Raw genomic sequence first — 24,607 nt, forward strand, 5'->3', positions numbered from 1 at the left:
CTGTGGCGAGGACAGCCCTCTTATTCTGGCCACCTCCTGTCTGCTAGGGCAGGTCCGCAACTTGGGCTCTGCTTGGTTTAACAGCCCCCAGGGCCACCCAGGTCTCACACAGGGCGCTTTGGTCCAGACCTGCTGCCCGGGTACGCAGAGCCTGCGGACGGGCCCAATCCCATTAGGACCTGGCTTGGGAGCACAGGGTGGGTTTTGCCCACCCCCCATGCGTGGAAAGTGGTGGAAGGCAGGGCCTGCTCCCCATGGGCAGGATCTGGGGTGTGTCTGGTCCAGGTGGCCTGTGAAGATCTGGCCGCATCCCTTGCCATCCTCATGTCCTGTGTCCCGGACCCCTCACCATCGTGTCTCAGGGCCAGCACTTCCCACTGCGAGGTCACTGGACGCAGTCACCTGGCTCTTGCCGCATGGAGGGCGTTTGCTGGGTGGCTCCCATGCACCCCACGGCATTGGGAGCCAGGGGCCAGGGCTGGGCCTGCGTCCCCGGCACCTTATCAGGGGCATTGCTCAACAACAGACACAAAGTCGGGGGTGGGCAGGGGCCGCGACACTGCCTCTCTTTGAGCGTCTGGGGAATCCCCATTCCTGGGCGAGCTGGAGACGGCATGTCTGGGTTCGCCATGGACTGGGCTGCTCCCTGCCAGCGGTACCCCCAGCTTTGTGGGGAGCCACCCGCGCCATCGTGGCTGCCACTGCCGCCCCCCTCCTGCCCTACTGAGCTGTCATATGCGGGACGAAGAAACTGAGGCACGGACGTGGTGCGCAGGCTCGGGACAGGCTGGCCCCGGTTTTCGTGGCTCCCCGACCCACGGGGTCCTGGCAGGGCACCTCCTTTCTTTTCTCTGGGGCTGCTGGGGGGCCCGGCCCAGACCTGGCCCCGCACCTCTCGCCTCCTCCCTCCCTCCCCCCGGGGGCGGGGGCGATGAGGGGGGGCTGGGGCGGGGAGGGGAAGGAGGTGGGATTATGGAGACCCAATGAGCCCGAAAAACGTGCACCGCTCGCAGCCCTTTTAGCGCGGCGGAGGGGCAGCAGCAGCCTCTCGGCGGCGTGCGGAGGGAGCCGCCACCCCCGTCCCGTCCCGTCCGTCCCCGTCCCGCCGGGCCCGCTCCCGCCATGGCACTGGGCAAGCTGCACAAAGTGCTGATCAGCGAAAGCCTGGACCCCTGCTGCCGGGAGATCCTGCAGGCCGGCGGGCTCCGGGTGACAGAGAAGCCCGGGCTGAGCAAGGAGGAGCTGCTGCGGGAGATCCGGGTGAGGCAGGGCTGCACCCACGCGTGGGTGGGTGGGTGAGCGCATGGGTGGGTGGGCAGAGCTGCAGCCCGGCGGTCCCGGGTGGCAGCGGACCCCTTCGACCGGTCCCCGCCTCCCGTCTGATGCAAGAGCCCGGCCGGTTTCGCACGGCAGGTCCCGGACCCCGGCAGCGGCTGTCCCCGTCCCGTCACTCATCCGGGGCCACCGACCCCGATCCTGGTCCCATTCGCGGTGTCTGTCACCCCTTAGGACTGCGATGGGCTCATCGTCCGCTCGGCCACCAAAGTCACGGCCGAGGTTCTGGAGGCGGCAGAGAGGCTGCAGGTGGTGGGCAGAGCCGGCACCGGTGTGGACAATGTGGACGTGGAGGCAGCCACCAGGAAAGGCGTCTTGGTGATGAAGTAAGAGCAGGAGTGTGGGGACATCCGTGCCCGTGTTCCTGGGGAGGCCGGGGAGACTTCAATAGGGTGCCCTCCCCACCCATGGTGCCCCTGGCACCACCTTGTGTGCCTCCGTCCTTATGAGGCACAGATTCCTGTCAGCCCGGGGGACACACACCAGTGACACCACTCTCCATCCCCAGCACACCCACTGGGAACAGCCTCAGCGCCGCCGAGCTCACCTGCGGGATGATCCTGTGCCTGGCCAGGTGAGCACAAGGCAGGATGCAGGCAGGTGTGCCCTACAGCGCCCTGCCCCGCACTGACCACAGCCTCCTTTTCAGGCAGATCCCGCAGGCAGCTGCCTCCATGAAGGAGGGCAAGTGGGACCGTAAGAAGGTAGGAGGCAGTGAAGCACCTCTGGGTGGGGTGTCTGTGTGGGGCGTGCTCACTCACTCTCCCTGTACTCCCCAGTACATGGGCATGGAGCTGAACGGGAAGACGCTGGGCGTGCTGGGGCTGGGACGCATCGGCAGGGAGGTGGCCATTCGTATGCAGGCTTTTGGCATGAAGGTGAGGAGACAGGGCAGGGAGGAGCGATGGGGAGCATAGACCTTCCTGACCTGGCCAGAGCCACTGTGCCAGGCTGTACGAGTGAGCGCCCGCTCTGCCTCAGACCATCGGCTACGATCCCATCATCACCCCTGATGTCTCAGCCACCTTTGGTGTGGAGCAGCTGCCGCTGGAGCAGATCTGGCCCCGCTGCGACTTCATCACGGTGCACACGCCGCTGCTGCCCTCCACCACGGGTATGGAGCGGGCACGGTCACAGGGAGGTTTGGGGGGAGCTGGGGCAGCCCCCTCGTGCTCACAGCCCTCCTTTCGCAGGGCTCCTGAATGACAGCACCTTTGCCAAGTGCCGCCGTGGCGTGCAGGTGGTGAACTGTGCCCGTGGTGGCATCGTGGATGAGGGCGCGCTGCTGCGGGCGCTGCAGTCGGGGCAGTGTGGTGGGGCTGCCCTTGATGTCTTCACACAGGTGAGTGGGGCTGTGGGGACCCCCCGAACTTGGCTTTCTCTCAGCACTGCCTTAATTTTGCCCAAACCAGGGCAGGGCAGCCTTGCAAACCCTGTGGGGCTGGGACCAGGAGCAGCCCTCAGCTTCTCTCCTTGCAAAGGAGGTGGGGTAAATGCCCCCTGCTCCCTCCGAGCTCCCAGGTAGGTGCTGGAAGCTAATGGCAGGATGGAACTGTGTCTGCAGGAGCCCCCAAAAGACCGTGACCTGGTGAACCATCCCAATGTCATCTCCTGCCCACATCTGGGTGCCAGCACACGGGAGGCACAGAGCCGCTGTGGCAAGGAAATCGCCATGCAGATTGTGGACATGGCCACGGGGAAGGGGCTGACCGGCGTAGTGAGTCCCCTGCCGCACCTGACCTCCTCAGTTACCCCAGCTGTGACCCATGGGTGCACTGGGAGCAATGCTCCATGGGGGATCCTGGCAGGCTCTCACCACTCACTCTCTCCTGCAGGTTAATGGGCAGGCTCTCAGCAAGGCTTTTGCACCCCAGACCAAGCCCTGGATCAACCTGGGCAAGGCCCTGGGCACAGTGCTGTGCACAGCGGGCAAGCAAGTGCAGGGCAGCGTGCAGGTCTGCACCCTAGGTGAGCCTGGGTGTGGGACCCCAATGGGCAGGCAGGAGAACAGACAGACAGGAGGGTGGTTAGCAGTGGGATTGGAGTCCTAGAGTGTGCAGGGAAGGATGGATGGATGGATTGGGTGGGTGGAAGGACCAGCCCCAGGCTGGCCACTCCACTGCGGGCCTGACCTCTCTGCTGCTGGCTCATGCACACCTCCTCCCTGCACCCCAGGGACACCCCTGAAGGAGGCTGGGAGCTACCTGACGCCTGCTGTGGCTGCGGGCATGCTGGCTGGAGGGACACAGAAGGAAGTGACCCTGGTTAACGCCACACTGCTGGCCCAGGAGGCTGGGCTGAAGGTGCGTGGACACCCAGGCTCTGCACCCCAGCCTGGTGTGCCTTCCCCACCAAAAAGCATGAGCCTGGAGACAGCCTACCCTGCTGCTAATGCAGCATTGATGCTGGGTGTTCCCTGGAGTGCTTCCGAGGACATCCCTGCCCCGCCCCAGCCCCACGCAGGACCTGGGCACTGAGTGTCCGTGTCTCTCTGCAGGTCACAACCACCCACAGCGATGTGACCCCCGAGCCCGACAGCAGCACCGGCCTGGTGCAAGTGTCCCTGCAGGGCACCCCACACCAGGTGACGGGGACGGTGCAGGGCAGCACCCCGGTCCTGCGGCAGATCAACGGGGCCACCTTCAAGCTGCCAGCCCCTCTGTCTGGCCCTCTCCTTATCTACAGAGCCAAAGCCTCTGACACCAGTGCTCTGGCCACGCTGACCGGTGAGGCCCTGTGTCAGCCCTGAGCTGCAGGGACAGCCTGGGGAACCCCTGCACCCGAGCTAGGGCTGAGCCCCTGCTGCAGCAGATGCTGCCTGGATGGATGGATGGATGGATGGATGGATGGATGGATGGATGGATGGATGGGGGGTTTGGGTAGGGGGTTGAGTGATGCTGAGCAAAGGACTTGAGGTGGAAGAAGAAATGGACCTCTGAGTGGGGGGTTGGGGCAAGCAGAGGCTCAGCTCCCTGCTGGGCGATGGGCCAGTGGGCAGCATGTGGTCCCTAATTCCTGTGCTCCTCTCCAGGGCTGCTGAGCAAGGCAGGGGCCCAGCTCCTGTCCTACCACAGCTCCAGCACGGTGGCAGGGGAGCAGTGGAGTGTCGTGGGGCTCTCAGCCCCCCTGTCCAACCTCAGCGAGCTAAAGCCAAGCGTCACAGAAATCTTCCAGCTCCACCTGCCATAGACCCCAACTGCTGACAAGGACTCTCCCCACGGCCACAGTATCTGGACCCTCCCCCAGCTGGGGAATCATTGCACATGGTCATCCCTGACCCCCACACTAGGTTTGGGGTGGCCCACGTTCAATAAAGGGTCTAGAAGGAGAGAGCATGTGGTGCCTTGTCTGTGTGGTCCTTTGTCCTCAACCCCAAACCCGCTCCCTCCTGCCCCTGCTGCTCCCTGGCCCTGCTGCTGTTTGCTGAAGGGTGCAAAGGTTCCTGTGCTGCTGAGGTCCTGTCTGGCCACAGTCCCACAACAGGACATGGACCAGAGAGCAGCACTGCAAGGGGCACGAGAACCCCCATGAGCCATCGTGTTGCCTGTGCCCTCCTGCCCACAGGTTTTACCATGAGGATATTTCAATTTAATGACATCATGGGGAAAATGCCATCTTGCCCCAGTAAACTGGCGACTGGAGGCTGAGGCTTACTTGAGTCCCCCAGACTGTCAGGGCCTACTCCCATGTCTAGCAGGGCAAGTGGCCATGGAATAAATCCCATAAGCAGCTGTGATCCAGATTGGTAGTTGTTAACTGGGAGGGACCTGGGGCTGGAGGAGACCGTTCAAGACCAGGAGCCAGAGCCGGGCTGCTGCCCCCTCCCATTTATTCCCCTGCACTGCCCAGGTGTTTGCAGAAGACGCTGCCATCTCCAACAGCTCTGGGGCCTGAGCCATTGCTGGCCATTCCCCACCCGTACAAAGGAAACTTTCCCACACAGGCCAGCCCCGGATGTGGGGAATGAACAGGGATGACAGCAGGAAAGAGAGCATCCCCCTCCCCAGGGCTCACCACTCTGGTGATCCCACTCTAGATGGGCTTCCTGGCATATTCGCGGCGGTACTTGGAATCCACCCGGGTCAGGTACCAGGTTCCGGGGAAGAGATCCGCCTGGGAGCCGTGGGGAGCGTGGTCGGCTGCGGGGAGAGGGCAGTGATGCTCCGGGGTGCTGTGGGGTCCCAAGAGGGGAGGCTCAGTTCCCCCCAGCCCCACTCACCCAAGTGATGGGTTTCCTCCCGTCGCTTCATGATCTCGGCGAAGTCCTGTGGGGCCACGCGCTTGCGGGCGTCCAGGCGAGCGGGCAGGTCAGCCAGGCTGGAGACCAGCTTGTCCAGGGGTGAGCCTGGCAAGGGGCACCCCACACGTGAGAGGGCAGCACTGACAGCCCCGCGCTGCCCTCCCTTCCCAGTCCCTCTCTCCCCTGGGGCCCACCTGGGGCCGCATCCTGCGAGACGCGGAAGGAGAACATGCTGGCAGCCAGCCCCGAGCCGTAGGAGAAGGCACCGATCCGGGAGCCGGCCAGGTCCCGTGCTGAGCACCTGAAGAGAGAGGTGAGGGGGTTACAGGACATTTGGGCTGAGGGGGGATGGGGATGCAGGGCTGTGGGGGCAGTGTAGGGGGCTGCCGCCTTTGTAGGCAGGCAGAGCCTTGGGGCCATATTTCTGAGGGAGTGTAGCCCTGGAGTGCAGTGGTGCCAGGGAGCCCCAGGACAAGGCTTTTGTTCCTCTCAGAGCCTGTCTGTTCCCATGACTCCTTTCCCATGGGGTCACTCATTCTACTGGGCATGACAACAAGGGTTTTCATCCTCCTGGTGATGAGAGAAGGGCTTTATGTACTGGCCCAACTCCAGCAAGCTGGGATGAAAAGTCTGGCAGGGAGATGGTCTGGAGCAGGATGCATCCACACTGAGGGTTGTGTGCAATGAAATGATCAGGTCCTGTTGAGGCACAGGGAGATGAGGACTGGGAGATGAGTTCTGCCCCTCTATCCAGCCAAGGGAGTGCCCTCCCCAAAATTAGCTCTTCCCTCTCCCCAAGTCAGTGTTTTGGGGGACTCACTGGGACAGGAGGGAGGCCAGGCAGCCATACATGGATGGCGTGTACATGTTGCCATTGCGGGAAGAGAGGAGCAGGGAGGGCTTGGTCTTCTGGTTGAAGATGTCCTGGCTGGCTGCCTGGAATGCCTTCTCCACCTCCTTGCTGGTGTAGGTGTCCTCCAGCTTCACACCGCTGCCCAGAGAGAGACCAGCTGGAACCCCAGACCAGCACATCCGTGGCTGGGCTGCGGGATGAGGACACAGCACAAGCACCCACCGGAAGGACTGCAGCCCCTTGTAGAGACCGGAGGCTGTGTCGGGGTTGGGGGAGGCCAAGAAGTCATTCAGCAGCAGCCGTCCCACCGACTTCTGCACCAGCTTGCAGAAGGGCGAGTGGAAGATGATGTACTTGAAGTCATCGAGGGTGAAGGGCCTCTGGATGCCAGCTGGGAGGCAACACGGGGCCATCAGTATCCAAGGGGCTGTGCTGGGCACCTCAGAGGTGCTGCCACTCACCCTGCTGCCACTGGGCCTGCGCCTTCCGTCGGTACACAGCGTAGCAGCGGTCCAGTGCCCGCAGGTAGCACTGGATGGAGAGCTGCCCGTCCACCACCGGGTATTCAGAGGACAGATTCGGCTTGTAGAAGTCATAGGCGTGCTCCATGTGGGTCCCACGCAGGCCTGGGGGCACAGGGAGAGCCAGCTGTCAGACGGCACTGGGAGGTCCCACCCGGTGGCAAACACCCAGGGGTGCTGCCTGCCGTGCCACCCTTGGAATCCAGCAGCCTCCCTGAGCCCTCCACAGTGCCCACAGGGATGTGGCTATCCAGCATGCTGGAGTAGCCAGCAGGGTCTGGCTGAGCAGCTCTGCCCAGGGCTGGGGCATGGATGCATGGCCCCCAGGGACGGCACCCATCAGCTCGCCACCCCCAGGGCCTCACGGCACCGACCTCTCTCCAGCACCAGCGGGGCGTTGGGTCCCACCAGCATGGCGATGGCACCGGCACCGCCCGTGGGCCGCGCGTTCCCCGTGGCGTAGACAGCGATGTCCCCACACACCACCACGGCGTAGCGACCTGGGGGAGGACAGAGGCAGTGGCAGGGCCACCAATGGGTGGAAGCCTCCATCCCACGGCCCTCGTGTGTTCCCATCTCCATGCTGCCAGGTGTTGCACCAAAATGGGCAAGAACCAGGGGTGACAGAGAGCCTGGAGGCACAATGGCTCCATTTGCAGTTGGAGCATCTTTGGGTTTCAGGCCACCTCCTGCCTCCTTCCCCTGTCCCAGCAGCACCCACCCATTATCCAGCCCCACAGCATGGTCCCTGCCTGTACTCACCATCCCAGGCACTGGACTCCACCCAGGCGGCTGCGTTGAAGAGCGAGGCCGTGCCCCCATAGCAGGCATTGGTGGTGTCGATGCCCTCCACATCAGTGTTGCCAGAGTCATGGAAAAGTTGCATGAGGACGGTCTTGACGGCCTTGGATTTGTCGATGACTGTCTCGGTGCCCACCTCCAGGCGGCCGATGGCATCCCAGGAGAGGCGCCCGCGCTCCACCAGCCGCTGCACCACGGTCAGGCACAGGGAGTTGATGTCCTCGTGGGCGGCACAGAAGCCCATCTGCTTCTGGCCCAGGCCCCGTGTGTACTTGCCCGCCTCCACGCCATCAAACCGCTCCAGCTCCTCCTGATCCACATACTGGGCAGGGAAGTACACCTCCAGGGCCAGGATGCCCACGTCCTTGGGCCAGGTGCCAGTCCCAGCAGCACTGGAGAGGCTGTGGGACAGAGCGAGCGGCAACAATCCCATGGCAGCCTTGGGCACAGAGGGTGGCCCCGTGGAGATGCCACCAGCGAGCAGCCCAGGCTGGGAGCACCCCAAATCCCTGGTAGCTCCTTGTGCCTGGCAGTGCTGCAGGGAGGAGGGAGAGGCTCCCCTTCCCCAGCAAGGTTTCAGAGCTCAGCCAGCTCCCCAGCCCTACCCTGGTTATGTCTCCAGCCCCCCCGCTCCATGTGGGTGCTCACCATGCCCTCTGCCAAGCCGCGGGGTGCTGGGCACCCCGGGGTGCTCGCTCCGGCCCCGGCAGTGCCCACCTTGCGCCCCAGCAGCGCGCGGCGCGCCCGACCAAGCGCAGCATCTTCACCCCGGCCACTGTGCGGACGAAGGGACGGCCGGCCGGACAGACGGACAGCGGGATGGGCCTTGCGTAGTGCTTTTATAAACTGCGTGGGCAGCTCGGCACAGCCCTCCCGGCCTTTATCAGCCTGCCGGACCCTGGCGCTCAAAGGTCACGGAGCGCCAGCCAACACAGCAGGGGAAGAGCGGCTTCGGAGGGGGGAGCTTGCGAGGTGTCTTCGTCTTGTGTGCCCCAAAACCCGGGCAGACGGAGCCGGAGCCGGGGCTGAGCAGCGGGACGGGCTGTCCCGCAGCCCCGGCAGCTCCGGGGCCAGGCTCGCCGGCACGGCCGCGGTCACCGCGCGGCTGCCCCGGGCCCGGGCGGGGCGCAGGGCCGGCAGCAGCCGCGCTGCCGGGCGCAGTCCGCGCCTGACACGTGCCGCAGCTCCGGGGGGTGAGAACCCCATGGGCTGGGTGGGGGCAGAGACATCTTCAAAGCAGCAGAGCAAACAGCCACGTGATGTTTGTGGCTTAACAGATTACAGTGACACTAAAGGGACCTTTGGTCCCGGTGCTGCTGTCAGCATGGCCATGGGTCTGTGTTGCAGCCCGCGGATCCCTGTGGCTCTGTCTGCACCTGGGGGACCAGCTGTCCCCAGTCCTGCACACCCACCCGCGGCAGATCCCGTCCCCACCCACACCTGTGTCCCAGGTCTCCCTGTCTGCACTCTGGGGACACTCCTGTCCCCCCGCCTGCTCCCCAGGGACGCCTGTGGTGTTTGGCACCCGAGGGCTGGTATGAGCAAACCCAAGTGCTCAGCCAGGAGAGCGACAGTCCCCGCAGTTCCTGGGGACTCATCCCCAAACAGCTCTGCCCGCACCGGCAGCACAGAGGCCTTTGGAAGCCGGGAAGCTCGGGGAGACGAGGCAGAGCCTGTATCTCTCACGGACCAGCCCAAGGCTTTGTACCAGCACCAAGCTCACACAGCACTTGCAGGCTTCTTCTTTTATAAGATGTATTTATAGGAGTTGCGGGGAGAGACGCGGAGGTGGCACGGGAGGAACGCCGCCGGCGCGGGGTCCCCCACGGGCCAGGGCCGTGCTCAGTGCAAGGGGTAGAACTTGCAGATGTAGTGATGCTTCCCGGAGCAGTCGGCATCGGACCACGCGGAGAAGCCTGCGGGAGAGACAGGCAGGGGGCTGGCGGGGGCACGGCGAGGACGGGCACCAGCTGTGCCCACCGCAACCCTGCAAGGGGACGGGACCTGCAGGAGGACGGAGGCAGGGCAGTGCCGGCCGAGCCCGGGCGCGGGAGGTGGTGCGGGGAGCGGGCACTCACCGCTCTGATGGGTCAGCACGGCGCAGCTCCCCCCGTGGGCACCGTTCCCAGGCATCTCGCTGGTGGCACTGTAGTCCGTCCCACTCGTCCACTGCCAGGCCTGGCTCTGTGCAGGGCGAGGGGGGGTCAGAGGCATGGCCCTGCTGTCCCCCAGCCCCCCATCACCCCTGCTACCCACACCTCACCTCTTTACTCTTTCGGAGTCCAATCCAGACGGGCTGCACACGCTGGTAGTAGGAGATGGTTCTCTGCAGGGTGGCTGCCTCGCGGGCATCCTCCACCCAGGCCAGGTGGGCGCCTTTCTGGACGTCCTGGCACCAACTCTGCAGGGAGAGGTGTCAGTGCCAGGGCGCCTCAGGGAGACGAGGGGTCTCTGTTCCCCTGTATACCTCTGTGGGCTTACCTCAGCCTCGTCCCAGGTCCGGGGCACGGGGAAATAGTTGAAGCAGCTGAGCTTGTAGTAGGACCAGCCATCGGGGCAGTAGTTTATGAACCTGCCGTCTGTTTGGGGAGAGCGGTGGGCAGGCATGAGGACAGGCGGCATCACTGCCTGGAGAAGAGCGTGGCTCCCTCCTGGCCCAGCTACAAAAGCAGTTGCCCTGCGAGCCGTGGCACTCACCGACTGGCCGCAGGAGCCCCACACAGCCCAGCAGCAGGAGGGCGAGTCTGGCTGATGCCGCCATCCTCCTTGCTTCCTATAAAGGTTCGGGAGGGTCACACAAGGTCCCTTGGGGACAGAGGAAGTCCCTACTATCTGTGCCCAGAAAGTGCAAGCCTGCCCGGCTGTGGGCTGAGCCTGGCCCCTCTGAGCCGCCTGGAGGAGGTGACAGGCTGTGGCTCCCTGTCTGCCCCCCGGCACAGGTCACTGCCCCAGGCCTGCACCCCGTGCCACAGGCATGGCTTGGAGTCTCCAGCCCACACTGGCAGCAGATTGTCCTGGCCTCACCAGTCCCAGACTCGGCAGGAGGCATTCGGGAGAGCCAAGCTGCTCTCTGGGGACACAGGTCGGAGGACCCCAGCGAGGCAATGGCACAGGTGGGGCTGCAGGCACTGCGTGCACGGCGGCGTTTTCACACCCCGAGCTCGTAGCGCTGCCCAGGCTGGGGAGGCAAATCCGCCACATCAGCGCAGTTCCCTTTTATCTGGGCTAATCCCTGGGCACTGGAGCCGATTTGCAAATTCAGCTCATCTTCCCATCAAAGAAGCAGCGACAGAAGTCAATGCAGGGCTGAAAAATGCAGCATCACAGCCTGCCCCATCCAGCGAGGGCAGAGCTCAGCCCCGGGGCTGCCGAGGAGAGGGACCAGCTCCTGTTTGCCCGTGGGCCAGCTCTGAGCATCCCGAGGCCCCAGCTGCTTTGTCAGAGTCCTCTTCCTCACCTGTTGTCTGGAGATGGTGAGAAATAGTGGCTGGTCGCGGTCACCGGGACAGAAGAGGAGAGGAGCTGCCCTTTATAGCCTGGTGCTCACCAGCATCTGTTTGCCCTCCTCAGGTGATTCTCACCATAAAAGTCTTACTGCTGACCCCCCTCCACCCCCCTCACTTTGCTGGAAAATTGCCCAGATCTTCAGTTTGCATGTCTCCATAAACAGACAGGAAGAACCTGTCCTAGTTGGTCAATAAACCCCCTGCAATCATCATTAATTGCTCCCGCGATACAGATATAATCTTCCAATCCAGAGCAGCCTGGCACCTGGCAAGGATGCCCGCTGGGCCAGCCCTGGATTGCCCGGGGGTTGGCGCGGGTGAGCCCCGGGGGTGAGTCCCCGATCCCGGCCAGGACATCCCTGCGACCAGCGGCCGGGCCATGGGTCCGACCCGCCTGGCACTGCCCCTGTCCCCAGCCAAGGGATGGACCCGGCTGTGCCATGCGTCACCACACACCGCCCTTGTTTGAACTGCCGGTGATGTCTGCGAGCAGGATGCGGGACGCCGGGATGTGCAAACAGCCTGCAGCCGGGGGCTGGCGATGCCGCCAGATAGCGGGGAGGATGCCCGGCCCTGGGGCCCGGCCGTGACACAAGCCTTCGTCACTCTGTCCCTCCGGGAGGAAGGGGCAGCTCCCGCAGCAGCAGCCCCCCTCTGCCCCTGCCCCAGGCGGCTCCCTGCAGCCCCAGCCCGGGGAGGTTGCTGCCACAGGGCTGAGCTCCCGGTCCCAGCAGCTGGAGCCCTTTGGCAAGGTCTGGCACAGCCTTCTCTGCCATGGTCCTTGCTCCTCGCCCCTCTGCACCTGGGGGAGGCAGCTGGAGTTCTCCATGCTCCACGCTCCTGCTGCCACCACGCTGCTCTGCAGCGTCACTTCACTGGCTCCTGATGGACCAGAGCAGCTTTGAAAGATCATCCTGCTTCCACCAGCTCCAGCCTACGCCTGGCTCTCCCTCCCCAAAACTCTTGGTGGAGGCTGGTGGGAAGGAAAGGAGCGGCCCTTGAGGGCCTGGTGCTCGCCAGCATTAGTGTGACCCCGGAGGCAGCTACCTGCAGAGGATCCAGCTACCTGCAGAGGATCCCAGCTTCCCCCCACATGGAGAGCTTGCTGTTAGGCTCAAGCCATGGGATCTGCCGTGGGCTCTCTGCAGCAGCATTTGCTGAAACGTGCAGCCGGTGAACGCTGCTACACCCACAGGGAGCAGCTCGCTGCCGGCGTGCAGAGGCAGGTCTGGCTTCTGCCCTGGGCAGGGAGGAGGATCAGACCTCTCTCCTTCACTCACACGGTGGGACAGAGCTGCTGCTGCTTGCTAGGCATCCTCTGGGATCCAAGGGGTGAAACCTCGTGTTCAAACACAGCTGCTGCCTCCTATCAGTTCTGAAAGAAACAACCTGCCAGACATCAGCTGATCAATGGCAAAACCCTGCAAACATAGCAACTCCCCAGAAAACAGGACTCCACCCTTGATTTGCGAAAAAAGAATGAAAAAGCTCCCCCAAAGAACCTGAGGCTCCTCCAGTACTCCTCTGTTAGATAAGGAATGGAGCAGCTCCCTGCCTGGATGGTTCAGTTTGGATACAACACAGCAAGTTTCCACAAGCCCCTGGCCATCCCAGGCTGGGGAGGAGCAGCCCCGAGGAGACACAGCTTCAAGTCTCAGCCTGAGCACCAGTGAGCTCCATGCTGCTGTGCCCGGGGCTCAACAGAGCTTACTAAACTTTGGCACAGATGTGCAAGCTGTGGGAGAACATGGGTGAATGCTTCCCGGAGGTTTGGACTCACCCAGCTGGCTCTACCAGGAGATAAAGGAGCTGCACTGTTTGAATATTAAACCCTTAAAATACCCCCAGCAACTTTACCCCCAGCTCAGCATCGTAATTCAGCTACTGGCTCCATCTGAGTCCACAGCAAGAGCTGGAGAACAGCCAGGTGAGCACCGGTGGAGCCCAAGGCTTCAGTGGCACCTCTGTGCTCCAAACACAGCTCAGCAGCTGCTGACAGCTTGTTTTCTGATTGCCCAAGTCAAACTCTTCAAGCCTGAGACCAGCCCAGAGGAGTGGTGGTTCCCTGTTTCAGAGGCTGGAGAATCACACATCTTCTTAGTCTGGAGAAATGGAGGCTCAGGGGGGACTCTGTGACTCTCTACAACAACCTGAAGGGAGGCAGTAGACAGGTGGGGGTTGGTCTCTTCTCCCAGGTAAGAAGCAACAGGATGAGATGAAATTCAAATTGCACCAGGGGAGGTTTAGATAGGACACGAGGGAAAATTTTGTCAATGAAAGGGCAGTTAGGCATTGGATCAAGGCTGCTCAGAAGGATGTGGAATCACCATCCCTGGAATGTTACAAAAACATCTGTATGTGCCATTTGGGGATGTGGTTAAGGGATGAACACAGCAGTGCCAGGTTAAAGGTTGGACTCGATGATTTTAGGGGGCTGTTCCAACCTTAAGGATTCCATGCATCAACTGCTAAGACAAAGCCAGGGAGGCAGCCCCAGCTCCAGGGTGGATGAGGGTCCTCTTCCCTAGTGGAAGGACAGGAAACAGCCAAGGGAAGCAAGCAGGACCTGAGAGTGATTCCTCAGCCCCACTGCGCACTGCCTCTCCCACACTCACTCACCACCTGCCTAAAAGCCTTCCCTGGCTCCCCCAGGCAAGCAAGAGCTCTCACCCAAAGTGCCCAGGAAAGGACCCACCCCAGTCCCTCCCCATCATTCCCAGTATGCCCAGCTGCTTGCCTGCTGGTTTCTGCCCCCTTCTCAGCTAACAAAGAGATCCAAAATCCATCTGCTACACCCACACCAGGCTTCTTCCAGCTCCCTTGGGTGGAGCTAAGAGGTGGGGTTCACGTGGTGCTGAGACAGAGCACCCCTGATTCATTTATAAGCCAGTGGCTGTGTCACAGGCAGCCAGGAAAACAAAATGAAAACAGCAGCACACAGACACTGGGCACATACTTTTTATTCTGGGGATAAAAATTGCTTATACATTTGGCAGCAACTATTTTCATAAAAGACTTTTATAAAAAATGTAAAAATAAGCAAATATTTTCCATTATTAATATAGGAAAATGCGCTTGTGAATGGTTACTCTACAACTTACGAGATAAAATACCACCTTAAGGAGATATTATCTTTACAAGTAGTTAAAAAAAAAAAAAGAAAAGAAAGGCAGAGGGCCATCGTATTAACAAGCCAGGCACGGAACTGGCTTCATTCCACAGAAAACACTCATCTTGTAAAAGGTAGCCACATATATAGAAAGGCACTTGGTTATTTGGAGCTAATGAGCAAAAGCCCTTTGTTTCTTGAGCATCCATGTAGCAACACTTCATTATCTGCAGTGAAACATGTACCTGGACAGAGCCCAGACCCCCCGAGGTCTGAGTCAGCTACAGCTGAGCTCCCGCGGCCGCGCTGCAGCGAGCGTGCCGGGGAACGCCGTGTGCGCCGTGAAAAGCACCAACTTCACACAGAACTAAAAACTTCAGCCCAAAGTGACAGCCCCGGGAACCAGCTCCTCCTGAGGCCCTGCCTTCATGTACCATTGAGTGGAATTGGGAAAAAAAAAAAAAAAAAAGAAAAGCAACTTTGACTCTTGATTAGAATGGACAGGAACAGCAGAGACAATACTGTACACGGTAGGGTGTTGGACGGCCTGCTCGCAGGGGAGCGGCCTTCAGTCCTTTGGCAGCAGCCGGCACCCCGAGCTCTTTGGAAGACGTGTCTGCAGCACTCCCCTGGAGAGGCAGGAGCAAACCATCCCCACAGGTGTTCACTTGGGCTGCTGGAGGTCTGGAGCCCTTGGCAGAAGCGCTGCTCTTGCGGACAAAGCAGAAGGAGCGGCTGTTTGCCTAAGGTCATGACAGCTGGCTTCCACAGCTCCAAAACTATCGGGGCAGCCGCACCGCGAGCGGCCGCACTGTCCCACAGAGCGCGCGGCCACCTCGGCTGGGAGGTCCCACTCAGGCTGGAGCTGAGAGCAGGGGACAGCCCCAAACCTGTGCACCAAGCCGCAGGAGGCAATGGTTTCTGAGCTGTTTGGTCTGCTGCCACAGCCCAGCTCCTGGCACGCCGCCCGTGCTGCTGGAGGCCGGCTGGGCAGGCAGTGCTGCGGCCTCCGTGCGCTGGGGGGGAAGACGAGGCAGCTCTGACTTGGCGCTGCAGCAAAAGGGACACTCTTCAAAGGGCTGGATGTCGTTCCTGACGCAGAAGGACACACACCGCAAACATGTAACCACTTTTGACACTTACTGATAACACCATAAAGAGGCAGCATATGGTATCTGGAGGACAGGACACACAGCCACCCTTGGATGGAGGGGAAGGGACTACTGTGCAAGAACGCTGGGAGCTCGTGTTACCAGGTTTTGAAACTCCTGCTCATCCCAAAAGGCCTGTATCAGTTGCAGTGCATCTCTTCTGGCATGGGAGCCCATGGAGGCAGTCACGGACACTCCTGGCAGGATAGGGGCACGGGGAGGGTAGTGTGTCAAAATGGTCAGGGGTGTCTCGGGGAAGAGATGGGTCCACGGGTCACCGTGGTTGGAAGACCAGGTCAGACCAGCATTTTTGGGAAGGGAAAATAACAAAACAACCAACCTAAAAAGACTATATGCATATATAATCTCATAATACCTGGGGAGCAGGCAGTGAGAACACTAAGAGGTGTTAGTGGGTCTCTACAAGGCAAAGACTCCCAAAGAGGAAAGGGTGAAGCTGCGTGACAGGAGAAGTCACTTGACCTGCAGGTGTTTTGGGAGGTCCAGCTCGCTTGCTGAGCAAGAGTGGACAAGGGAAGGAGCAGGGCTAGGAACGTGGGTGCAGCTCTGAGCTGTGTCAAGACAAGGCAACTTGAACTCGAGGAGAACTAGTAGAAGGTGCTTCAGAGAGAGGTTACGTGGGTAACAGGAGGAGTAACAAAATAAGGATACAAAGCTGGTTTTGGCTAAATTTCTGGAGAAATGACAAAATATATTAAGCTGAAGAGCTGTCTCCCCAAAGCAACGGTGGAACGTGTTTAAAAGCAGACTGGAGAATCCAGTAGAGACAGCAGTCATGTCCAGTTGGTCAGAAGTGACCCAGCTGGTCTTCTCCATCACCAGCTTCTACAGTTCTCCATTTAGCATGAAAGCATACAAGTCTACAGCGACCACAGTCCCTCCAACGAAAGAACATCCCGGGCTCATTAAGACTCTTGGATACTAAAATGGTTCTTCATTTCCATCCTGGAAGACCTTCATGAGTTCTGGAGTCCGCTTTAGTCGGGCTGCACTGTGGGCAGCCTTCAGGCGTACACCTGCATGTTGTTCCGCTGCTGCTCCGTCATGTGGGCGGCTGCTGGCCCGCGCTGGTTGTTACTGGGACTGGCTGCCACGTCAGACCAGTCAGAGGCAGAGTGTGGGGAAGAGCTCGACCACTGGTCCGGAGATTCGGGCGACGGAGTCAGGTACGGGTGCTCCCCTTGTAAGTGCCGGTTGTGGCTAGGAGTCCGTTCTGTGGCCGAGGAGTAGCAGCTGTGCTGGGAGGGAGGCGTGGGGTACTTCCCCATCGAGCTCTGGAACTGGTGGTAGGCCGGGAGGACCGTCTGAGCCACCTGGCCGTCCTGCTGAGGGATGGCAGCCATGGAGAACGAGGCGCTGGGCAGCTGGGCTAGATCTGGGATCTGGTACATGGAGCTAAGAGGGCCAGCCATGTTCTGAGCGCAGTTTGACTGGGCCTGCTGCGGCAGTGCTTGCTGGCTTATGCTGCCCTTGGGAACCAGCTGGAAGGTCATGATGGGGGGCAAAGACTCCCTGGACACCCCCAGGTGCTTCGCATCTGCTTGAACCAAGCCACTCTGCTGAGAAACGCTGGGGTGGGAATGCATCACCTGGGGCACCATGCCAAACATCTCGTTGTACTGGGACTCATTCACCTCCATGCGGTTCATCCACTCGCTGGAGACGTTGCCTGGCCGCAGCCTGCCCAGCCCGCTGTTGGGAGGGGTGGTTCTGTGCTGCGAGAGCAGCTGGCTGACGGATGGGAGCACCGTGCTGGACCCACGCCCCAGGGGCTGCATCTCGTGGAGGTTGGAGAAGGACATGGTGTGCGCAGCCTGCACCGACGGAGCCGTCAGCAGCGAGCTGGGCGAAGAGTGCAGCACCCCCGGTGATGGCATCACAGGAGAAGAGGTTGGTTCAGATACAAAAGCATGGGGAGACTCCAGGGAATCCACCGGTGACAGGGTCACGGAGCTCTCTGAAAATTGCCCTTTGCCCTCACTGAGGGACTTCTTCCTTCTCCTCTTTGCATCTTTGGTGAGGCTGGTGGGCATGCCTTTGGCATTCGGTTTTCGTGACTTCTTGCTTAGTGACGCGTGTTTCAGGTTGAGGAAAGACCTGTTGGGGCCGCAGATGACCGGGGAGAGGGCAGAGTTCAGCATGGCCCCGGGGTGCCCGGCAGGGCTGTGGGCCACATTGTACTCATTGAGGAGCTGCACGATGTCGTGGTGCATCCGGTCCTGGGCCACGTCCCGGGGCAGCCGGTCCATGTGGTCCGTGATATCTCGGTTGGCAAAATGATCCAGCAAGATTTTTGCTGCTTCAAAGCTGCCTTCCCGAGCAGCAAGGAAGAGTGGAGTCTCCTCCTGGAAACACAGAGAGTAAATATTTTAGCAGCTTCGGTGTAGGCGGACTGACTTACAACTCATAATCCCTTATGGTGTGGCAGACTGGCAAGCACTGTATAATGCAGTGTCACATTAACAGTCTCCAAGAGCCACCCACCCTGAGAGCTGCCTACTAAAAAAGGCAGATTACAGATAATTTCATACACAGCAGCAGAGCGCAGGCTGAATTTTCCCACCAGGAAGGGCACTATTCTGTCCTAGATCCTTGGAGGAACCATGAAAGCACCTGGTGCCTTTCTCCTATTGCCTCCTATGAGGGAAAGGCACAAAAGCCTAAAACAGCTCAGTAAGGAACTACAGCTTGTTGGTAGCTCTAAAAATCCACTGAGTCATACATAATAATCCAGAAAAAGATGCTTTAGGCAGAGGAGATAAATCAACGACTAAGACACAGCAAAAACTAACAGTGAAGCTACAGAACATCTGCACAGTGCTGACAGTCTGTCAAACAGAGGGGCTTGTCCCCCATCTCCACCCTGCACTGAGATCCCTGGAAATGTCACAGGACACCACTGCTGCTGTGCCATCAGGTATTTTTCTGTCTGCTAACTGGAATCCAGCTGTTTGACAGCAGCAGCACTTCACCTGCTGCTCTCACACACCATTGACTGTGTCTTGCATTCCTTCCCTGCAAGGAAAGCAGTACAGCACTGATACCCAGCACTTGGCCAAACAGGGAAGAGAACTGCTCTCCCGTATCAGAAACCCTGTAAGACACTCAGCACTTGGGGAGAGCTCCAGTCACAGTCTGGGTTTGGAAGACCTGCACTGAGCACCCAGTTAAGAAAATCTGAATTTAGTTCATTAGCAATAGTGAGGAGATGCTTTGAGATAGGAAGCACAGGCTTGCTGAGCACTGTCACACTGTACCTTGTTATCCTGCATGTCTCTGTTGGCTCCATTTTTCAGCAGTACTAGTGTTGCTTCCACATTGTTAACAGCAGCAGCCCAGTGAAGAGCAGATTTACCTGCAGGGAAACACAACAATGTCAGTAACAAACCAAGGAGCTATTTTACTTCTCCAGGATTGTTTAAGCAAACCACTGTGCAGCAGCCTGTAGTTTATTACCACTAGAGGACTTTGCAGGAGAGCCCGGTGTGTGATTTAGCTACAGAATTCATGAGGAGCTTCCACTTTGGGAGAGCAGAACCCACCCCTCCCTGCTCACACAATGGCAAATATTTGCTCAGCCTGGCACATGGTGTTCACATTACCGTGGTCATCCACGGCGTTCACATCAGCCTGGCAATTAATGAGCTCGGCCACCATCCCTTCCACAGCCAGACGTGCAGCCAGAATTAACGGGGTCGTCCCATCATTCATCCGAGCATCCAAGTCTGTCACTCTGTTACGAATCAGGATCTGGACAACAGGGGAAGATGGATTATTTTCAATGCCACTACAGACCAAAACCGAGGATCTGGCAGAATCTCAAGAGAAATTTTTCAATGACAAAGCAGCCTGAGCACTGAAATGCAAGGACTCAGAAAGCAGGTGACGGGGACAAACAGATCAAATAAATACATGCCAGATGATTCATGCATGCCGAGTTCTTCAAGCTGTGAATACCCGAGGAAACTGGATGTAAAATAGCTCTGCCTCACCACCACACTGTGGAAAGCACGAGAGCAGGGCTGTGAGTGAACAGAGCTCAGCTTGGACAGGCTCGTATAAACCCAGAGCTCTCCAGTGGCCATACCTGGAAGACCCCCTGGGCGTCAGCAGCCACGGCTGCGTGCAGAGGGGTCCGTCCCATGTTGTCCCGAGCATTGGCATCCGCCCCGGCGTCCAGGAGCCGCTTGGCAGCGTCGGCTCTGGAGTATCGGGCTGCCAGGTGCAGAGCCATCTCCCCGGTGCGGTCTGTCTGCGCCTGCAGGTTGGCCCCCTGGTAGATCAGATCCGTGATGATGTTTGCTGAGGAGTCTTCCCCATCCTCGTCATCCTCGCTGATGTCGGAGCCGCCGGCACGCAGAGATGCCAACATCAGAGGAGTGCAGCCATCTGCAGAGGGGGAGATGGGGATACAGTAAAACCTGGAAAAGGCATGGAAACCTTCCTACAACCCTTCCCCCCACAAGCTACAGACAATCCCTCCAGTTGCTTTAACTCAGACCTCTTCTTAAAGCCCCAGAGTTAGGAAGCTGTCTTCCTTCCAAGCATGAGTAGCCTACTGCAAACCCAACAGAACTTTGGCTGTTCCTCTAAAGACTAAGATCATCATAAAACAAAAAAAACTTTGCTGCTGAAGTATAAAACTTCCACAGAAAGTAAAGGCTAGCTGAGAGAAGCAAAGGCTAGAAAAATCAAAGTAACTAGACCACGCAGTGTGACTGTTCATACGGATGTTCTAATCACATCCCTGGGGAAAAGAAACAGCTGAAGGAAAAATTATTCAACAACTAGCCACTGATTATTGGTGTCATAGGTGATGTTTGCTTCAGATATTAACCTAAAGTGAAATGCAGACAAAAGCCTTCAAATCTATAGCATGGTTATCACGAGAAGGATCCTGAAGTTGTGACAGTCGAGCACTCAACGCTGACAAATGCCCCAGGATGAATACTCTCACACGGTCTGAGTACTTTGGGAGATACTGGTCTTACTCTTCTCAAGCTTCCAGTGATGGGATGTCCACAAAGGCTAGAGTCACCCTCATCCATCCAGGATCCCTGCATTGTCAGTGGAAGGAGAAAGGCTCCTACAAACCTCTAATTTAACTTAGTTCTCTCTGATGAATCGCCCTCTCTGCCAATCAGAGAGGACAGTGCAGGAAGACCACCTCATGCTGCTGATTCTTCACCCTTATTATACCCTCCTTGATGTAGGATAATTAAGATTTAAAACATATCCATATATTTTCAGCAAAGCATAAAATTGATGGGTGCTTCAGTTCCAGCAGGCTCTGAACGTTACGTGACATTCCCTAAAACCCCAAAACTGCAGCTATAGACAGTGATGCTTCCTTGCTGATTTTACTGCTTTCCTGCACATCCTTCAGAGGCACCTGGAAAGCAAGAGGGACTGAGATGGCAGAAGGGAACCTCACTCTACTAATCGCTATTTCTGCTGGAGCCCACCAGCAGAAATACAAGACAATTTTTTTGGCAAGTACCTGATGGTCCTGTGGGCAAGCAGGGGACAAACAACAAGCTTCTCTACTTGCACAGCTCTCTGTCACAGAGCACAAAGCCCCACTGGGGTTCTGTGCACATAAACAAGGCGAAACCTCCTACTGGAAGGAACACACACAGCTCTAATGCCCTGCTCCCATTCCCAGCTTCTGATCACTGAGTCTTCCTGGCTCTCTGCTTTAGGACAGTCCCAAAACTTTCTAGAAATCTAGGGTTCCAGCAGGGGCACTGGAGGAGCAGGCTCTGCAGCCTGCATGCTCCTCCTAGTGGCTCCCCACCAGAGGAACCACAGCCTCCCTTCCACCCCGCTCCTCTCCCAGGATTTGGACGGAGAGCAACAAAGAGTTAATGTACAGGCACAGGTTCAGTTCCAAGATCCAGCTCTGTCTGCAGACCCTCTCTGCTGCTCTCCAAAGCTATAGCTCCCTTTGTGCTTCTCCCTCCCACTGCTGGCTCTGTTCCCTTGTCCCAAATGAACACTCCTCAGTATTCCAGTCAGGCTGTGGTCTCCTCCGTACTGCCACAACACAAAGAGCAGAGTGACAGAGCACAGAAAGGAGCTTTCCTTTCCTCCAGCACCACAGCTCTGGGAAAAACCACTCGCAGGATAGGTCTGGCTTGCTCAATCACTGCAGTTATCCTGGATCTTCATGCCTAAATTCTCCACAGGGACAGCACAGCATTAAATCCCTGGAATAATTAACTGCCACCCTCCACAGAGTTTCTCAGGTACGTGCAGCTCTTTTCAGAGCCTTGCAAGTTGGCCACACATGGCTGGTTTTATGAGGCTAGCAAAAGCACATCCAGCTAGACAGTCAAAATTAAGTGCTTGATGGACTACTAGAGGAAAAAAAAGCTGTGGACACAATGTCTTTTTTCCTCCTCCCAGCTCATTCTCTCAAAGAGCTGGAAAAGAACCCAAAAGCATCCAGCTGGAGGCAGACGCCCAGCATGGAAAATTCCAGTCTAAACCACTGAAGTTTCAGTAACTGAAAAAAAAGAGGGGCATATAATAGAGACAGTTCATCAATTTTAATTATAGGTGGTGTTACCAGTTATGCCTGTAATTGCATTACCCTGGTTACACACTCACAATAACTCCAGTGAAAAGAATGTCCTCACTGCTCTGGGGGACACAGCAAAAAAATAGTATGGGGAGACAAAGGTGGTGGCAGCATTTTATAAAACCTCTTTGGTTTGCTGTCTTTCAGTAAAACAGTTCCTGAGTACATGTAAAATGCAGAGTGAGGTAGTAAAGTCAGGAGTTCACCAGACAGGTACTCCTGAAGGTCGGCACAAAGTACTGAAAACTGGGATATAAGGAACCCACAGGAAAAATCTCTAGGCAATTCTTTTGGAGGACACTAGAGATCTTAGACCCCCCTAAATTTGAGAGACTGCAGAAGGTGGTGGATTAAGAGAGGGAACAAACCCTTGGTACACCGAGATGTTTCACCCCTCTGAAGAAGAGATCTCTGCTGTTCAACCTGCACCTGCAGCCAGGATCTAACTCTCCCAGCTTCAGGTGGCTGCAGCCCAGACACCTGCACTCAAATCAGCCAGCCTGAACACCCTTCCTAATTAATTAGGGGCAGTAAAGCATTACTGGGCTGTGAACCATCCAGTTTTCAGACTTCTTGGGACAGAGGGGAACTACCTCTCAGAAGGGCCCATTTTTTCCATCTGCCTGAAAAAGTGAGGGTGGCCAGGGCAGAGAAACAGCCACACTAACTGTGAGGAATCCCACCCCTCCTTGCTAACCCATTATTCCAATATCTCTCAGACTTTTAAAATTATTTCTGCCCCTGACAGCTGCTTGCTTCTGATGCCACATAGAGAAATAACTTAGAGCAGCTTGCTGCAAGCTTCACAATTGTATCTAGATGGCAGGAAAACAACCCACAGGTCAGTATAATTTCATTGCTGTTGTTGGACAAAGCTTTGGGTGAACATGAAAATAAGCAGTCTGGAGTCCTAAGAACATTACTGCCTGCACTTGGAAAGCTTTTACCCTGCCACACAACTAGAAGTTTCAATAGGGGAAATAAAGAAAAGCTTAAATTTGGCAGAAACCAATGGTTTATGTTCTCACACTCATTACACAAAAATCTCTCCTTCCCTTTGCATTTAGGAGAGCTAATGGGTCAATGATCTGAAAAGACAATAGAAAGGAACTGAGAGAATGGGTCCAGTCATCCTTAAATTGCATGGAAATATTCCCACAAAACGCAGTAGAAAAAGGAATTGCAGCAATATTATCAGCATCACCTCTCTGCATATGAACAAGAGCCATGTTTGCAGCTCTTCCAACCAGAATAAAGTTCTTGGTCAACTGTCTCCTCTCAGAGACCAGACGACCCACCCAGCCCCTTACCAGCTTTTACAGCTTTAGTACTAGACTCATAAAAAGCAGGAGAGGGTTCCCAGGGCACCTAGTCATTTGAGACTGAGAGAGAGCAAACCTGCCTGCATGTTAAAGAAACCTTCAAAGTCCACAGTTCTGCTATAAATTCAATTACTTGATCATCATAAGCTGAAGATATAAATCAGAGAATTTAAAAAAAAATCATGAACAGTCTTGCTGCCTCGTTGCTCTGTTCAGGACAGACACTTCACACACTGCTTATGAGGATACACTGTCTGCCAAAAAGTCATCTTATTCAGGAAAAGGCCATCCTTGCTTCCTCAACTGGTAACAGACACCTCAGGTATAAAATCTGCTAAGTTGGTTCTTAGAAAAGTCTGGCATAGATATCTGCAGTGAACCAACTGGAGAAACTGTTGGTTATTTCCAGCACAATTAAGCATTCAAAATTGCTGACAATATCACTTAGGCACATACTACTAGAAATGAGATTCTACAGGTGCTTGCTAATTGAACTTTTCATCCTGGCTCCATGATATTCCATTTGCTACAGACCATGGTTTAACCTTTCCAGCTTTTCTCTTCAGGAGCATACACTGTGCTTTCCTTGAGCGCCATAAAATTCCTGCTGGTGTTCCTGCATACTCCATTTAATTTATAACATGAGCAACCCCAGGCGACAGAGGAGGCTGGTAGGACACAGAGACACAGAGTACTGACCTGGCCCTCTGACGTTGACATCCAGAACATCCACTTCTTGATCTGCCTGGGGGGGTGTGAGGGCCAGGGAGGTGCTGCCACAGACATCTGCTGCCTCCAGGTGCTGCTGGGTCCACTGGCGCTGGTCAATCTGCTCATCTCCTTCTGGCAGCAAGGCCTGGTCCTCAGCCTGAGCACAGCACACAAGCAGCTGCTTCAAAACACCCATCAAGTGGCCAAAGACACTCGAAGTTCTTGGGGTGTTTTAGTTTTGGTGGGGCTTCTCAGGGTTTGGGTGGGGATTTTTGTTGCGTTTTGTTGTTTGTTTGGTTTTTGGTTTTTTTTTGTTTGTTTGCTCTCTTATTGTTTATAGGGGGCTTGTTTTCTTTCAAGTTAATGGTGGTCTCCATTTACTTCTGCTTGGCATTCTCAGCTTTCATATTCTCACCATACATTGTCAGGCCTGAACTGCAAGGCATGACATTAA

At 57.3% G+C, this 24,607-nt stretch overlaps 4 protein-coding genes across 6 annotated transcripts in view; 1 reads left to right on the forward strand and 3 right to left on the reverse strand.

Moving 5' to 3' along the window:
* The first annotated feature begins 1,045 nt into the window (after nucleotides 1-1,045).
* PHGDH (phosphoglycerate dehydrogenase) lies at nucleotides 1,046-4,665 on the forward strand. Its single transcript, XM_021545865.4, has 12 exons — nucleotides 1,046-1,260; nucleotides 1,510-1,661; nucleotides 1,844-1,909; nucleotides 1,985-2,039; nucleotides 2,115-2,213; nucleotides 2,317-2,449; nucleotides 2,529-2,677; nucleotides 2,900-3,052; nucleotides 3,171-3,303; nucleotides 3,511-3,638; nucleotides 3,833-4,061; nucleotides 4,367-4,665. The coding sequence occupies exons 1-12, from the start codon at nucleotides 1,123-1,125 to the stop codon at nucleotides 4,522-4,524; spliced, it is 1,593 nt and encodes a 530-aa protein (XP_021401540.3). The 5' UTR covers nucleotides 1,046-1,122; the 3' UTR covers nucleotides 4,525-4,665.
* A 469-nt stretch (nucleotides 4,666-5,134) lies between these two features.
* Nucleotides 5,135-8,630, reverse strand: HMGCS2 (3-hydroxy-3-methylglutaryl-CoA synthase 2). 2 transcript variants are annotated; one of them, XM_021545863.3, is made up of 9 exons: nucleotides 8,399-8,630; nucleotides 7,712-8,151; nucleotides 7,324-7,449; nucleotides 6,890-7,054; nucleotides 6,651-6,819; nucleotides 6,396-6,566; nucleotides 5,770-5,876; nucleotides 5,555-5,680; nucleotides 5,135-5,474 (listed from the first exon to the last, which is right to left on the reverse strand). In XM_021545863.3, exons 1-9 carry the CDS (start codon nucleotides 8,509-8,511, stop codon nucleotides 5,368-5,370), a joined length of 1,524 nt encoding a protein of 507 aa, XP_021401538.1. In that variant the 5' UTR covers nucleotides 8,512-8,630; the 3' UTR covers nucleotides 5,135-5,367. The 2 variants fall into 2 exon arrangements, with proteins under 2 accessions (XP_021401538.1, XP_021401539.1); XM_021545864.3 differs by having other exon boundaries at nucleotides 8,468-8,626.
* Nucleotides 8,631-9,485: 855 nt separating this feature from the next.
* REG4 (regenerating family member 4) lies at nucleotides 9,486-11,325 on the reverse strand. Its single transcript, XM_021545979.4, has 6 exons — nucleotides 11,208-11,325; nucleotides 10,448-10,523; nucleotides 10,232-10,329; nucleotides 10,014-10,151; nucleotides 9,829-9,934; nucleotides 9,486-9,666 (listed from the first exon to the last, which is right to left on the reverse strand). The coding sequence occupies exons 2-6, from the start codon at nucleotides 10,509-10,511 to the stop codon at nucleotides 9,593-9,595; spliced, it is 480 nt and encodes a 159-aa protein (XP_021401654.3). The 5' UTR covers nucleotides 10,512-10,523; nucleotides 11,208-11,325; the 3' UTR covers nucleotides 9,486-9,592.
* A 2,875-nt stretch (nucleotides 11,326-14,200) lies between these two features.
* NOTCH2 (notch receptor 2) overlaps nucleotides 14,201-24,607 on the reverse strand; it is an 84,767-nt gene continuing 74,360 nt past the window's right edge. For both annotated transcript variants that reach the window (XM_085586859.1, XM_021545971.4), the window contains exons 29-33: nucleotides 24,142-24,310; nucleotides 19,625-19,926; nucleotides 19,140-19,287; nucleotides 18,795-18,892; nucleotides 14,201-17,882 (exon numbers count right to left, since the gene is read on the reverse strand). In XM_085586859.1, coding sequence (XP_085442985.1) covers nucleotides 16,542-17,882; nucleotides 18,795-18,892; nucleotides 19,140-19,287; nucleotides 19,625-19,926; nucleotides 24,142-24,310 — 2,058 coding nt within the window. In that variant the 3' untranslated portion in view covers nucleotides 14,201-16,541. The remainder of the gene's footprint in view (nucleotides 17,883-18,794; nucleotides 18,893-19,139; nucleotides 19,288-19,624; nucleotides 19,927-24,141; nucleotides 24,311-24,607) is intronic.

This window comes from Lonchura striata, chromosome 8 (genome assembly GCF_050655825.1).
Source record: "Lonchura striata isolate lonStrDom1 chromosome 8, ASM5065582v1, whole genome shotgun sequence".
NCBI classification, from domain to species: Eukaryota; Metazoa; Chordata; class Aves; order Passeriformes; family Estrildidae; genus Lonchura; species Lonchura striata.